The sequence below is a fragment of the Phoca vitulina genome, unplaced genomic scaffold (assembly GCF_004348235.1).
Source record: "Phoca vitulina isolate PV1807 unplaced genomic scaffold, GSC_HSeal_1.0 scaffold47, whole genome shotgun sequence".
Lineage (NCBI taxonomy): Eukaryota > Metazoa > Chordata > Mammalia > Carnivora > Phocidae > Phoca > Phoca vitulina.
Window position 1 is genome coordinate 10267921 of NW_022589750.1, and position 16955 is coordinate 10284875.

At 40.9% G+C, this 16955-nt stretch overlaps 1 protein-coding gene across 1 annotated transcript in view; it reads left to right on the forward strand.

The window, feature by feature from the left end:
* ULK2 (unc-51 like autophagy activating kinase 2) overlaps positions 1-15506 on the forward strand; it is an 80182-nt gene extending 64676 nt beyond the window's left edge. The window contains exons 21-27 of the mRNA XM_032431654.1: positions 5847-5996; positions 7283-7491; positions 9088-9266; positions 9702-9820; positions 10182-10339; positions 12932-13067; positions 14093-15506. Of these exons, the coding sequence (XP_032287545.1) occupies positions 5847-5996; positions 7283-7491; positions 9088-9266; positions 9702-9820; positions 10182-10339; positions 12932-13067; positions 14093-14151 (1010 nt within the window). The 3' untranslated portion in view covers positions 14152-15506. The remainder of the gene's footprint in view (positions 1-5846; positions 5997-7282; positions 7492-9087; positions 9267-9701; positions 9821-10181; positions 10340-12931; positions 13068-14092) is intronic.
* Positions 15507-16955: the final 1449 nt, after the last annotated feature.

Genomic DNA, 16955 nt, shown 5'->3' on the forward strand with positions numbered 1-16955 from the left:
CCAGTTAGGAAGAATTCTGACCCAAGATTGGTTTTTTTTTTTTTTTTTAAAGATTTTATTTATTTATTTGAGAGAGAGAATGAGATAGAGAAAGCATGAGAGGGGGGAGGGTCAGAGGGAGAAGCAGACTCACCGCTGAGCAGGAAGCCCGACGCGGGACTCGATCCCGGGACTCCAGGATCATGACCTGAGCCGAAGGCAGTTGCTTAACCAACTGAGCCACCCAGGCGCCCAAGATTGGTTTTTATTGGTAGGATAATACTGGCCAAAGTTAGCTTAAACAAACATGTATGTACTCTTGAGCATTTCTTATACAGTGAGTAGATCCTATAAAAAAAACCCATAGGTCACTGAGATCCCGTAGCCTTTTCATAGTTGTTTAGAGACCTGTCCATAGACCCACATCTAGATTATTTGGATTGCTTGTCAAAACATAAAATGAAGGGCAGGTTGCAGACCATAACCCAGACTTGTTTAACCAAATTTTCTGGGAATGGATTCTAGGAATCTGTATTTTTAACAAACTCCCGGGCACCTGGGTGGCTCAGTCAGTTAAGCATCTGCCTTCGGCTCAGGTCGTGCTCCCAGAGTCCTGGGATCGAGCCCCATGTTGGGCTCCCCGCTCAGCAGGGAGCCTGCTTCTCCCTCTGACTCTCCCCGCCCCTGCTCGTGCTCTCTCTCTCTCTCTCTCAAATAAATAAATAAAATCTTTAAAAGAAAAACCTCTCCCCATGATCATTATATACACCTAAATTTGAGAATCACTATTGTAATCTCTTCGTTCTCATTTTCTCTGTAATTTTTTTTATTGATTCTCCCATTAGCATCCCAAGAAGGAAATATCTGGACCATCAAATATCTGATTGAACATGGTTTCTAATCCAAAGAGAATACTCCACTCTTTTCTTACTTGCATGGTTTCTGAAGGGAAGTCCAATGTAATTCTTACTCTTACTCTTCTATAGGTGAGGTGTTTTTTCTTTGGCTTCTTTCAGGATTTTTTCTTTGTCTTTGATTCTCTGTAGTTTGAATATGATATGTTTAGGTGTAATTTTTTTGGTATTCATCCTGCTTGGTGTTCTCTGAGCTTCCTGGATTTGTGGTTTGGTTCTGTCATTAATTTTGGAAAATTCTCGGTCGTTACTACTACAAATATTTCTTCTTTTCTCTCTCTCTTCCCCTCTGATATTCCCATTTCGTATATGTTATACTTCTGTCGTTGTCCTGCGGTTCTTGAATATTCCGTCTTTGTTTTCATTCTTCTTTGTATTTGCTTTCCAGTTTTGGAAGTTCATATTGGCACATCTTCAAGCTAACTGATTCTCTCCTCAGCCATGTCCATCTACTGGTGAGCTCATCAAATGCATTATTCATTTCAGTTTCAGTGATTTTGATTTAAAACTTTTCCTTTTGATTCTTTTGTAGAGTTTCCATCTCTGTGCTTATGTTACCCATCTATTCTTACATGTTGTTTACTTTTCCCTAATGAGCGCTTAGCATATTAATCATATTTATTTTAAATTTCTAGTCTGACAATCAATCCCAATCTGTGCTATATGTGAGCCTGGTTCTGATGACTGCTCTGTCTCATCAAACTATTTTTACATTTTAGTATATCTTTTAATTTTTTTTTTTTTGGAAGTCTGACATGATATATTGGATAAAAGGAATTGAGTTAAATAGTATGAAGTTTTTTTGTTGTCCTGGCTAGGAGTTCGGCTGTGCTTAGTGTTTACTGTAGCTGTAGGTGTCAAGCTAAACTTTTCTCTGTTGTTTTTCAGTTTCCCTAGATACTCCTTCTTAAGTAGCATATGACCCTTGCCTAACTATATTCTTTCCTTAGAGTTTTATATCTTAGCTCTTACGTTTAGATCTGTGATCCACTTTGACTGGCTTCTTGTGGATGATGTGATGTAGGGGTCCAACTTCATTCTTTTGTGTGTGGATATTCAGTGATCCCAGCACCATTTATTGAAAAGATTATTCTTTCTTCCATTGAATTGTTTTATCAGCCTTGTAAAAAAAAAATCTATCGACTATAAATGTGTTTATTTCTGGACTCCTAATTCTGTTTCATCAATCTATATGTCTGTTATACTGGTACCATACTGCTATGATTACTATACTTTATAGTAACCAAGGAAATGTGAGTCCTCCACCTTTGTTCTTCTTTTTCAAGATTGTTTTTGGTTATTCTGGGTCCTTGAGTTTCCATTATGAATATTAGTGTCACCTGCTAAAATGAAATCCCTGGATTGCCAAGTTGCTTTAACATATGAAAATCAATTAATGTAATAATAACACTCAATATGCTAGGAATAGAAGTGAATTTACTCACCTGATAAAGAACATCTATGAAAAATGCACAACTAACATGGTGAAATGATTAAAGTTGAATGTTTCCCCCTAAGATCATGAACAAGACAAGGGTATCTGCTCTCACCACTTCTATTCTACATTGTATTGGAGGCTCTAGCCAGGGCAACTGGGCCAAAAACAAAAACAAAACACCCAGCTTGGAAAGGAAGAAGTAAAACTACCTCTATTCACAGATGGCATGATCTTGTATGTAGAAAATCCTAGTGTAACCCACTAAAAAACTATTTGAACGAATAAATTCAGCAGTGTTGCACGGTACAAGATCAGTACCCAAAAATTCACTGTATTTCTCATACACTGGCAAGAAACAATCTGAAAATGACATTAAGAAAAAACAATTCCGTGTAAGATACCATCAAAAATAATAAAATACTTAGGAATAAATTTATAATTGTAAACTATAAAACTTTGATTCTGAAAACTACGAAACACTGATGAAATAAAGAAGACAAAACTAAATGGAAAGAAACCCCATGTTTATAGATCAGATGACTTAATATTGTTAAGATGGCAGTACTTTCCAAATTGATCTGTAGATTGAATGAAACCCCTGTAAGTGACACATCATTGTTCTCCTGCTGCTCCCAAGGTTGCCTCCTAGTCTTTGCTCTCCTGTTTTACTGTGATGTTTCTGGGTGTGGCTCTCTCTGAGTTTATCTTCCTTTGAGTTTGTTGAGTCTCTTGGATATACAGATTAATGTTTTTCATCAAACTTGAGAAATTTTCAGCCATTATTTATTTGGATATTTTTTTCTGCCTGTCCTCTCCTCCTGGTACCCCCATCACGCATAGAATACACATTATGCATAGGTATACCTAGTGGTGTCTCCTAGTTCTTTGAGGCTCTCTTCTCTTTCCTCTCTCTGTGCTTCACATTGCACACACTCTATCGATTTATCTTCGAGTTCATGGATTCTTTCTTCTGTCAATTCACATCTGCTGTTGAACCCCTGGAGTGAATTTTTAATTTCAGTTATTGTTCTTTTTAACTCCCAAATTTGCACTTGGTTCTTTTTTATAATTTCTCTCTCTATTGATATTCTCCATTTGATGAGACATTGTTATCATACTTTACTTTAAATTTTTTTTTCTTCCTTGAGTATAGTTGACATACAATGTTAGTTTTCGATATACAGCATAGTGATTCAGCATCTCTATATGTTATGCTTTGCTCACCACAAAGTGGAGCTGCCATCTGTCCCCATACACTCTTATAGTATCATTGACTGTATTCCCTATACTGTACCTTTTGTTCCCATGACTTACTCATTTGATAACTGTAAGCCTGTATCTTCCACTCCCCTTCACCCATTTTGCCTTCCCCCTCACCCCTCCCCTCTGGCAACCATCAGTTTGTTCTCTGTATTTTTAGGTTTGATTCTGCTTTTTGTTTGTTTATTAATTTGTTTTGTTTTTCAGATTCCACATATGAGTGAAATCATATGGTATTTGTCTTTTTCAGTCTGACTTATTTCACTTGGGCATAATACCCTCTGGGTCCCTCCACATTGTCACAAATGGCAAGATCCCGTCCCTTTTTATGGCTGCGTAATACTCCACTGTATAAGTAAAACACCTACACACCACATCTTTATCTGTTGATGGACGCTTAGGTTGCTTCCATATCTTTGCATTTGTAAATAATGCTGCATTGAACATAAGGGTGCATGTACCCAGGTGCCCCTAAGTGGTTGTTTTTTTAAAAAAAAATAATTTCCACCAGGATGCCTCGGTGGTGCAGTCAGCTAAGTGTCTGACTCTTGGTTTCTGCTCAGTTGTGCTCTCAGGGTCGTGAGGTCGAGCCCCATGTAGGGCTCCACGCTCAGCACCAAGTCTACTTAAGACTCTCTCTCCCTCAGTCCCTACTCCCCTCTCTCTTTCTTAAATGAACAAATAAGTCTTTAAAAAAATTAATTTTCACCAGTTACGGTTGTTTCACTGAGAAGCAGGTCTGTGATGCTCCTCACACTTCACACTGCCGTCCTGGAAGTCGTTGTTCTATGTGCTGTTTACCAGAAGTCAGTCACTACAAGTTGGAATGGTTTTTGAAATTAGCTTGTTTGAAAGACCATTTTATGTCTCGTCCCCCTTTACAGATTAATTTAAATTTATAGGGTTTGTAAGTTCTGCATGAATATGTGTTGTAATTTAAGTCCAAGTTTGTGTATGTGAAACCAGATTTTTCTCCTTAAACAACATTTAGGCATAAAATGTATCTTTGATCATTTTTATCCTCTTTTTCTCTTCCTTTTCCACATGAACTTTATTATCATTTGAAATCACAAATTTCTCTTTTTAATCATGAAGTTTCCATTTCTGAAAATAAAAACTGCTGATAGTAGGAAAAACTTAAGACCGTAAGAAAAATAGGGTCATTGGCTCTTAAAATATATCCATGACCATCTTTTTTTTTTTTTTTTAAGATTTTATCCATTTATTTATTTGAGAGAGAGAGAGAGAAACAGCATGAGAGGGGAGAGGGTCAGAGGGAGAAGCAGGCTCCCCACTGAGCCGGGAGCCCGATGTGGGATTCGATCCCAGGACTCTGGGACCATGACCTGAGCTGAAGGCAGTCGCCCAACCAACTGAGCCACCCAGGCGCCCCATGACCATCTTTAAATACATGTATACCTACTAAAATAAAATCATAACATAAAGAGAATATGTGTCATTTTGTACATCTCATGTAACAATAGATACTATTTAGTTTCCACCTACTGTTCCTTGCTCCCTAGAAGATTTTTATGAACTGTGTTCTGTTAATTAGATGCTTCAAGTTTGTTATGCTCTGTTGTGGATAGGATGGACACTGATGGCAGGTTTTTTTCTATATCTGGTTTTAACTTTGTGATTTGTGTTGTTAACTCCCACCTCCATTCTGTGTCATCGGAAATGTAATGTTTTTGAGATGCTTGAGTGTGAAAAAGCTTTGGACAACTTTTATTGATTCTGCGTAGTTTGGTGGAGAGAGGCTTTCCACCTTGCCTTCCTTTAGCCCACGTTCAGCCCATCAGGGCCCCTGACACTGGGTCCCACTCCCATTTCTTCCTGACAGATGTACGGCTGCAATTCCATTGACTCAGCTTTCTCTGTCTCTTAAAGCTCTTACACCATGGAGACTCCTGATCTCCCTTTGGCTTTCCCTCACATTTTTAGTCTAAGTTCTTGGTTTCCCCTTCTTCGAATGATCCTTACCAGGTGTGACTACAGCTTGTGTCCTTTAGAAGTATACAGAAGTGACTCTGAATAGGAGGCTTTGGTGTGAAGAAGATTCACAGCTGAGAAGAGATTACCATAAGATCCCTTAATGGCGATCTGTGTTGAATTTCTGATGTTAAGAATAATAAATACTTAATATAAAAAAGCCCCAGAAACGCTGCTATAAAAGTAAAGGTCTCCCTATAATCCCACCCCCAAATATAAACACTGTGGAAGCAATGTGACGTTTTGTCAACTTTTCCCTGAAGCCCCTGCAGGAGCTTGTGGTGGTGGACTGGCACCTGCTCTGGGAACAGCAGCAAGTTCCAGGGCTGTCCTGTTCACTGTAGGATCTCCTCCACACAGTGCGGCGGCCCCCACTGCTGCCCATACGGTCCTCCGCACAAGAACAACCTCAGGTGAAGAATTGTCTTGTTATCATTTTGGCTTGTGTTTGGAGTGCAGTGTTCTGTCAATGACTTGATGCGACTCAGACGAGTCCCTCAGCCTCTCTGGACTTCAGTTTCTTTACCAATGACATTGAGATCATCATTTTCTTGACCTTAAAGGGTTATAGGGTGTAAATGGGACCTTTGGGGGGGGCTTTATAAAGTAAAAGTACTGTATGTTTATAATACTATATTATAGCAATATAACATAAATGTGACTTTTCCATGATGAAGCAGCTACGCATCTATGGTGCTTCTTATATTAAAGGCTTATTTTAGTACCTCTGGTAAATTTTTTGAAATGGTAGATGGTTGCTTTGTTCTTTTAGGGACCTAAGTTTCACCTTTTTTCGTACTTTGGGTCCGAATCTTTGCACTTAATCCTACCTACATTTAGATAGGCCAGTAGATTGGTTTTATCATCCATACTCTATAAGTAGGTTATTAATACCCCAAATTAAGAAAGTATTTAGATTGGACTTGAAATGAGTTATCATTTGGCATTGTCATCCATATTTTACCTTGTGTCCTTTAAATTCTCTTATGCTACGTAAGTTACCAATCAAGATGTCAGGAGATTCATAAGCAAAGGATTATAAATAGATAACGAGAGAGGAAGTAGGAGCCAATAATCTTGTTCTTCAGATACTAGATAATAAAATGTCATTTTCAGAAAGTGATATTTCATACCTGTTAACTAAGCCAACACTAAAAGGTTGTAGTGCCCAGTGTTGCTGAGGTTTGGTGGGATCTGTGTGCTTACTCACGCCTGCTGTTGAAGGTAGCATGGCAGTTCGTACGAGAGCGGTAAAAATGTTTGTAACATTTGATCTGTGGTAATCCCATTCCAGTTTACAATACCACTTCAGAGTACTTATCACAAATGAATCATTCAAAAGAAGGAGAAACTTTGGATTTCATTATAGTGTTATCTGTGATATAAAAAATCAGAAATAGTATAAATCCTCCAGGCAACCATCACATGTATAAATTTAGGGAACTGCTGTGCGTCCATTGCGTTTAATGATGATGAGGACTATGGGGCAACAGGGAAAAATGTATATGCTATAAACTTGTTTAAAAACTAGCCATGATGATGTCTATGAAATAGGCGTATAAGGGAGGAATAAAGGTGAACTTGGAAAAATAAGACCTATTCATACACTGCGGTAGGGGGTCCGTGACTGCTCCTGGGCTGGCGGAAGGGGCCGGTGCAGCCGCCCCGCCCACGCCCTCACTGTCCCCTCTCCTTGCAGCCGGCTCCAGCAGCTCCGGGGGCTCCCTGTGCTCGGCCGGTGGCCGTGTGGCTATGGGCTCCCCACCGGGGCCGGGCTGGGGGGCTTCCCCTCCCGGAGCCGAGGCCGCGCCCAGCCTGAGATACATGTCTTATGGTGCTTCACCCCCCAGCCTGGAGGGGCTCATCACCTTTGAGGCCCCTGAACTGCCAGAGGAGACACTGATGGAGGTGAGAAGAGCCCTGGAGGGTGTCGTAGCCACGGCGGGAGAGCTAAATGCTCTCGAAAGTTCCGACGGGTTTTTTCTTTTCTTTAGCTTGTCTTTTCTATTTGAAAACCATTGCTGACATGTTTTCAGAGTTATGTGGACAGTGACACTCATCCAACAAGCTTTGGTTGATAGGAAGTGACAGAGATTTTTCCTCTGAAGTTTAGTTACTATTGATAGGACTTGGAAAGCATAACCTTGGTCCTAAAACCAGAACTTTTTATTTTCAGTGCTTGCTTTTCTTTATAACATAAAAATGATTACACTTGGGCTTAAAAAGTAATAAAGCATAATGCCAGATGCGTCACGATGCAGAAATAACCCTCCCAGGCAGATGCTCGTACTCCTAGACCAGCTCCTGTCCTCTGTGGAGCCAGTTCTGCAGGGAAACGCACATCAGAATCATGCCGAACACAGATTCAGAACAGGAGAAGTTCACTCGATGACTTAAAGACTGTGCCAGTTCAGTTCCCCGGTCTGGCGTCCAGGAAGCATGCAGTGGCCTACGTGGTGTCCTCACCCCTGATTACAGTGCTGACTTAGCCTCCACTTCCAATTAAAATGATCAGTTCTCCAGACCAAGAGAACAGATGCTCTCTCCATGCTGAACCTGTAGCATTTCTATTTTCTGTGAATGAGAACTAGGTATTTCACAGAAAAGGTATAAAATGGTGCCTGCAAAATGTATCAGTGATTTTATAGTAGATTTAGTAGTAATCTTGAACATGTGTGTGACCTAATGCTAAAATTGGAAAAGCAGTTGTCAGAGTTTTTTCAGTCTCCATCAGATTAGACACAAATTGTTTTCCAATACATTTTCCAGTGTATTAGAATATATAGTCCAGTACGCTGTCAGACCTTCACAAGCTAATTGGTTTATTCTCCTTTCTCTAGGAAAATGATTCTCATCCTTTTTTTAATCATAAAAGGAGAATGAGAAGTTTAGTCTTATTTGAGATTTCAGGAAACATTTATAGCTAAAAACACATCTCAAAACAACATTAATTTTAGACTACCCATTTTTAATGCATGCTACTATGTCTGCCTATACTCCCCTCATTAACTAACTGAGCAGCTCACAGAAATTTAGAGCTTTGGTATTAGGAATCCCTGTGAACTGAAAACCCAGCAGAAATTAAAATAAAGCATCCCTGAAACTATAAGACAGTAGAATCTGCAAAACTATCAAGAAGTGTGGTTTAATGTGCAGCATATCCTTATAATCCTGATAATTTATTTTGTCATGTATATTGATTTAATTGTTTGGTTTTGTTGTTGTTGTTTTTTCTAGTAAAAGCACAGTGACCTCATATCTTTGAAACTTCATTTTGTGGCCACTCTCATCCATACACACAAACACACGCACACACCCACATTTTGTTTCACCTGTGTTTATTTTCTTACTAGTTTTCTAGAATTTAAAAATCTTAGTCTGTTCTGCTCATTCTGATATTCCTAAGTATAGAAACACTGTAGCATCGACCCTGGTTTATATACAGAAACAAGTATGCACCTCTTCTTAGCTGCAAGTTTCTAAGACAAATTGGCTTTGCCACAGCGAGAACACACGGACACCTTACGCCACCTCAACATGATGCTGATGTTCACGGAGTGCGTGCTGGACCTGACAGCCGTGCGGGGGGGTCACCCGGAGCTGTGCACATCCGCTGTCTCCTTGTACCAGATCCAGGAGAGTGTGGTCGTGGACCAGATCAGCCAGCTGAGCAAAGACTGGGGGTACGTGCCCCCTTTGTCATTCACTTACAGATTCTCCGTGCTTTCTGTAAATTCGTGTCTGAGATGGAGGGCCTGTCACACGCCAGCGATCATGTCTCCTCATGAAAAGCTTCAAGGGAGCTCTTAGTTATGTTACTGTGCTAGATTTCACTTGTGAGCCAGGACTTGAAGATCCTGCAACCTTAGCATTGCCTTTTCCTTGTAACTGATACTGTTGAAGATATTTGATGATGAAGAGATTGTATTGGTTTTTGAGTCTACCTGTTGTATTCAAAGTGAACCGTTTTCCTTCAGGAGTTATTTGTGCACTAAAAATGTCAAGGAGAATGGCATTCCTTTAGAAATGCTATCTGAATGGTGACCCTATGCGTAGAGAGTGGAGTCTGGCGTGTTGGCTCCCAGGATAACACTCTGCTGTCTTCCTTCCGGGTGCAGGCGGGTGGAGCAGCTGGTGTTATACATGAAAGCAGCCCAGCTCTTAGCAGCCTCTCTGCATCTCGCCAAAGCCCAGATCAAGTCCGGGAAGCTGAGCCCGTCCACGGCTGTGAAACAAGGTACGGGGGCAGTGTGACCACTGGACGCCCACGCCCTCACGCCGCCCCTTTCCCCATCACACCGAGAGAGAGTTTGATGAGGAATCCTGTGTTATTAAATATTCTTAGATGGGCAAAGATGCTGACTTCTCTGGGTTTTGTTTTTGCCATTTAATTGATAGAACAGTCAGAAGCGCTTTATTCTCAACTTTTTCTTAACTGGAAGAGAACCCATGAAAGAATCTGATTTCCGGTCTTTTTTCCCTCAAGGATCATTTAGTGCCACTTTACTTAAATCAATGGAAAAGGTGCATGTTACTGTGACTTTGTTTTTATTTTGGGAGGAAAATTAAAATTAGTTCTCATCTCAACTTCTTTTCAGTTGTCAAAAATCTGAATGAACAATACAAATTCTGCATCACCATGTGCAAGAAACTTACAGAAAAGCTGAATCGCTTCTTCTCTGACAAACAGAGATTTATTGATGAAATCAACAGCGTGACCGCAGAGAAACTCATCTATAACTGTGCTGTAGAAATGGTAACCCTTTCTGAGGTTGAATATTATATAAGAGTATCTTTTGAGTTGAATACCTACTTGATACTTTCCTTTTTTAATTTTTTTTATTTTTTATTTGTTTATTTTTTAAGATTTTATTTATTTATTTGACAGAGAGAGAGATAGCGAGAGCAGGAACACAAGCAGGGGGAGGGGGAGAGGGAGAAGCAGGCTTCCTGCCGAGCAGGGAGCCCGATGTGGGACTCGATCCCAGGACCCTGGGATCATGACCTGAGCTGAAGGCAGACGCTTAACGACTGAGCCACCCAGGCGCCCCTTTTTTTATTTTTTAAAAAGATTTATTTATCTGAGCGAGAGAGCACTAGTGGGAGGGGCAGAGAGAGTCTCAAGCAGACTCTGTGCTGAGCACAGAACCCGACGCAGGACTCGATCTCATGACCCTGAGGTCACAGCCTGAGCCAAAACCAAGAGTCAGAAGCTAAACCGACTGCACCACCCAGGCGCCCTTTGACGTTCTCCTTTTAAAAAGAGTTTCTGCCCTTAACCATTCCCAAGTCCCAAACATTGTGACTCCCTCTTACGAAAGGAGTAATTGGATGTCATTAGCACAAGTAACACATTAAGTAACATTGACTACCACACTTGGTGACATTTCATTGTACCTCTTAAAATGGCTAACATTAGGACTGTCTAATCTTTTTATACTTTGCATCTAAGAGCCTTGGCTGGATATGCATTTTCCGCATTTTCTACTATTTAAGAAATTTTGGCATAATAAAACATTAGAAGAAATACTGCTGTGTTAACCAATCCACATGCCCAGACTCTGCTTACTGACCTTACTTAAGTATAGACACAAAGTAAAATCTGCTTTTCCAGCTGTGTAGCTATACTTCTGGAAATCACTTGTTTCTGTCTCATGAGGGGAAAACTGCTCTGAAGTAGAGATGAAATTAGGGACTGTTAAAGAAGTGGTTAAGTGGGGAAAAAATTAGTGACCAATGTTATTTTTGCCACATTAACATAATAAATCTCCTTCTCCCCTGCCAAATTTGTCCGCTTTGAATTGTACTGTTATACTGCCCTTGGCCTCATTCTGAAAGCCATTATCAAAAGTCATGGGAAAATAACTGTAGAATATAAACTGTTGACAAGAATAATAGACAGTATTTTGCTCTAAACTATTGCTATGAATAATATGCATTCTATCACTCTATACTGAATTAACACTTCATATGATAAATTATTTTTAGAAGTTTGTGCCAGGAAGAATGTCCTGTCATCTCCAAAGGAGTTATGGTGTTCTGTTCTTTTCTGATAATAAGAGCAGTATTGACTTTGCCCGGGCTGCATAGCCAGCTTACTGTTATTAGCACTACGTTTAGTTATTTCTTTTTCCTTTTCAGAATGGACCTTCTGTACCCATTTTGTTTGTTTTATTGTTAAGTGGCTTTAAAGTATTGTTTGGAAGAAACAGATGATATTGACAAATACATTAGGATACTGGGTTACTGACAGTCCTGGTATTTAATGATTTAAAGAGAATGTTCAAAAACAAAATTCAGCCAAGTAAAATTGAAGATCTAATTGGCTTTGTTAAATGACTTATGAATCAGGCAGCATCCCATCTAGCAAGTAGAGGGGAGCTCTGCTGAGCTAAATAAAGCAAAGGTTTTTAAAAGGGAGAGAGGGCCATAAAAAAGAAGAAAGGAATTTATTAGCCAGAAGTGCATTGTTCAGGCAAAGTTGCCCTCCTGTGGGGGAGCGGAAGGGGTCTATTGACCAGGAAATGCCATGTTGACTGGTTAAAAGTTACATTCCCGAGGGACTGAGACTGCAGTTAGATTGGGTATTAAGTCTTGGTTTACTGACTTGCCCTAAGTGATGCCATTTGGGGCCTCATTTCAGAATACTGTTGGGAAAACTTCTCAAATACAACCTGTGAATACTACTGCGTCCCATCTTTCCAGAAAGCCCCTACCCACCTTTTCCATCACCTGGCGGGCTCCCTGCTCCTTCTCCAGGCTCAACCTAAACATCACTTCCTGGAGGCTTTCCCTAATCTTCTCTTCCATAGTTGGCTTAGATGCACCCAGTATATATTCTGTACCATTCCAGGGCTTCCTCCTCTAATACCACGTATCCCTTGGAATTAGAATGCCATGTTTTCCAGACCTGTACGTCCTTCTGGATGGTGTGCTCTCCTTCACCTTGTGCGCAGTGCTAACAGATGACTTTTAGCACCATTTAATTATCTTATTATAACAAAATCTACTTTAATGAAATGGTCAAGTTGCCCTAGTATGAAAGTGTATGTTTAAAATAAACTTTTTAGTGTAGTCCTAGAAGAGCCACTTTAGAAGTATAAGTTTTATGAGTCCTGCATCTGAGTCCAAGATCACATTTGAAAGCAGAGTAACTCTCATCAAGAAGCTCCTGTTTTATTTTGCCCATCTGATGAATCTTTGAGTTTTATATAGTTTGGTAGATTATATCATTTTGTCAAAATGTGTTAATTTTAGAAAGATTGCAATAAAATCTGCATTGCCCAAATGGATTCATATTTTCTTGGAAAAGTTAAGACTCTCTTCGTTTCTGCTGACTTGGCTTCAGGTTCAGTCCGCAGCCCTGGATGAGATGTTTCAGCAGACGGAAGATATTGTTTATCGCTATCATAAGGCAGCCCTTCTTCTGGAAGGCCTAACTAAGATTCTCCAGGACCCTGCCGATATCGAAAATGTGCATAAATGTAAGTTGACTTAGAAATCAGTGTGTTTATCGATGACAACGGAGTTGTCTCCCTCAGATGCAGCAGGAAGAGCAAGCAGTTTGGCATCGTACTGCCTGGGTTTGGGTCTTGGCTTTGGGCAAATCACCTGCCTTTTCTGTGGTCTGTTTCTTCTTCCAAAAGATGAGAGAGTTTGAGGATTGGAGATAATGCCCATGAAGTCCTGGTGGCTTTTGATTTTTACAGTGCAGTACTGTGCTGTCAGATGTGTGTTTGTGCATTGGTTTTATTGTTAAATAATCATAAATGCAGCTATTTTAAGCCTCGTGAGCTTATTGGTGACCAGAGAATTTCACGAAGACTCTCTGACGACTCTACGATAGATCTGGAATAGACAGCAGAGTGGAGATTGATAGGCTGCCAGGATGATGATATCATTTACCATATAGATGCACTGGTGTTTGAGGAGGAGGTGGTGGACCCTTTGGAGTATACGTGCTCACACCACATTTTGAAGAGCCTCAAGGGGATGACAGTTCTAAAATGATTTGCAGTTGTGAGAAAGCTAGCTGTTAAGATCTAAGTGTCCTTTTTTTTTTTTTTAAGATTTTATTTATGTATTTGACAGAGAGAGACACAGTGAGAGAGGGAACACAAGCAGGGGGAGTGGGAGAGGGAGAAGCAGGCTTCCTGCCGAGTAGGGAGCCTGATGTGGGGCTCGATCCCAGGACCCTGGGATCATGACCTGAGCTGAAGGCAGACGCCTAACGACTGAGCCACCCAGGCGCCCTAAGATCTAAGTGTCCTTTATCTTACGTGCTAGGTTTTGCCACTGCGCATCACTGAGCTGGAAATTACATCTCAACAATTATCAGGCAGAAAGAAGAAAAAATACTCAGAATGGTTAACTTTGGGCCAAAGAAAGTACAGAGACAAGGATGCACGTAGAGAATTAGTGGTGGTGGTTTTTTTTTTTTTCATTAGTTCTTCTTGCCTTGGTTTTGACAATAGAAATGATTTTCGATATGAATTTATTTTATTTTTAGATAAAACTAGTATTGAAAGAAGATTGTCAGCACTGTGCTGTAGCACCGCGACCCTGTGAGCGGCCGAGGGCTCGTCCCTGGACCAGTGGTGGGACTGAGGAGAGAAGTTTGGTATCACGGCTTGGGTTCTGTTTCCCCAACCCCAGGAAACCTTAGTTTCTCACCTGGTGACTACCAAAGAACAAGCATGACTTCAAAAAGGAAAAACAATCCAAAAACTACATACTTGTAGGAAATCTGCCTTATTGGAGACGTCACCCCTTCCCTTTTCTGTGTAGAAGCAGAAGCAAGAGTATTCCAGTTGGCTCTCAGTTTGAACTTGGTCAATAAATGTACCTTAGAAATAGAAATATCAGTGCAGTTATTCCTAAGGATAATTAAGAACGAAACAAAGTGAATGGCTCTGTACTCAGTTCACCAGAGCAGTGTGTGAAATTCCACGTGTTTACTGAGGTATAAAAGTAAAAAAAATGGACATCTCATCCAGACAGTTGGATATCTGGGGTAGGCTTGTCTAAATCTGAGCACGCACCCTTCAACAGCTCAGGAAAATAGAGCTTGAGAACAAGCTGAAAGAAGGCTCTTGGAAGAAATTGTGAAATCTTCTATTTGATCTAATATGGACACATGTTAATCTTCCAAAATCTTTCATATTGCACTAATTTATTAAAACAACTGTGTATTGGATTTTGCAATTTAAAACTAACTGAGGCACAATGGACTTGTTTAAAATATTTTACTTGATTATATTATATACACACACCCTTTCCAGAATTCACACGTAATCTCTAGTGGACTTTTAAATGGTAAAAACTTGTGTTCGTGTGAACCTTTGCATTTTTTTAACCTATCCGTCTACACATACAGATTTTCTCAGTGGTATTTTTGAGTTGCTGGTTGTTTGCTTTTGGTTGTATTTTCTTATTGTGCATGCAGAATGTGCATCAACGCCTGTGGTCTCTAGGTTTACTAAAGGCTCAGTTTATTTGGGCAGTATTAGGAAAAAATACCAATTCAGGATACTCTCAAGAATTTTAATAGGGCCAAAACAAAGTTGGTGACCTAAAGGCTTGTTGGTGATGGGAGTTTCTACATGAAGTTAGTGAAAAATGAGGTTTGTCTTCTCTTAGGAAAACGGGCAGCTCTCTCCAGCCTAATGTGTATTGTTCGTGTTCGTCCTGACCGTTCACCAAACAGCTAGTCATGGGGAACGCGGGCAGGTCATGTCCCTCCAGAAACGGTTCCTGCATTGTGTATGGTTTGGTTTCTTTTACTCACCTGCTTGAATACTTGAATAAACCGCTCTCCAGTTTTAATCCCTTTATTTTTATCCTTTTAGCTACATAATCCAAACTCTGACAAATTGCACAGAAGCTCTTTGGCATTAATCTAATTTTAAGTGTACTGATAAAGACAGACAAAAACATGGTTTTTCCTTTACTTTGACGAAGTAATGTAATTTTTACCTTATTTATCTGTATGAAATTCCAGCAGTTAATTTGAACATTTATTTATACGATGTTTGTATTTTTAGGTCTTTAATACAGTGTTTCTACCTCTCATTTGTAACTGCATGCATTATTCTCGAAACTAGGTAAAACTCACGGAATCGTTGTGTAATAGCCTTTTTATTCTTGTGTGTACAGATGTATATTAAGGTAAAATAAAACTGAGAAAGTGTTTCTAGGGTAAAGCTGAGTCCATATTACGTGGCTTGTCAAGCCAGCTCCTTCCTCGGTGAGTTTGGAGGCTCGGGCGTTAATATCTTCTGTCCTGCCCCAAGATTTCAGATGCTCGGTGACCGTCCCGCAGGCTGCCACGCACGTAGGCTATGCGATGGGGTTCCCGCCCCTCCCTGCAGGGCTTATAAGCACCGTTACTAGGAATACTCTGTTGTGTTATCATTTTTTTCAAGCGTCCCAGGCAATTTCATTTATGTTCTCATAGTCCTCACCCACGTGATCTCAATAGGTCCTCCAAGGAGCTGGGTTCATTCTGGCCCACCTGACCCGTCCTTTTTTTTTTTTTTTTTAAACAACACAGGATGAAACAGGTTCACCTCGAGTAAGTGATTGATCTTAAGTCAGGTAACTAGGGAGGTAGGTAAGCCATGCTTTGTGACTCCCAAGTTCTTTCTTCTCCCTCTTGTATAACAAAGGTCCGTCCCGTGGTGAGTGCTGTATGTGAAACCGGGGTGTGTGGACGGCAGAGAACAGACTGTAAACTCATGAATAATGGTTCTGATTCTACCCCCATTATCAAGGCCAATTGTTTTCAGAGATTTTTGCCTTGACTATAGCAATAATAAATGCTTTATGTTTCCATGAGTATTTTTTTTTAATTTCTTGTCATTGATTTCACAAGGTAGAAATGGGCCAGTCCGCACACTCATGGGCTGCCACCCAGATTTGAGCCATCACGCGGAAAGTTAGTGACCACACGGACGTAAGTAAGGAGAGGAGTCGGTGAATTTGCTAACCGGCTACCCGTGCGGTCAGGATTTGCCCGAACCGCGCCCGGGACCAGACCTCGCGGATCCCGCTCCTTCTCCCCGCCCAGAGGACTAGCAGAGTCCCGGAGAGGAGCTTATTACTCTCAGGGTCGGGCCGTCCTCAGTCTCCCCAGGGCGAGGAGGAAGAAGCTGAGCGGAACGTGATCTCTCCGGGGCCTTGAGCCCGTTTACCCCTGGGGCTGGGCCCTTGAATCTTCAGCTGTGGAAGCTCTCGGGACCTGCTCACGCCCCTTCCTGGTCCCCCCGAGCCCTTGTGAGAGTGCGCCTCTGGGAGAGCGTCCGGATGGTCCTTTCCTCACCGGAATCAGAGGAAGCCCCATCAGAAGCCATCCGCCTAGCAGAGCACTGCAC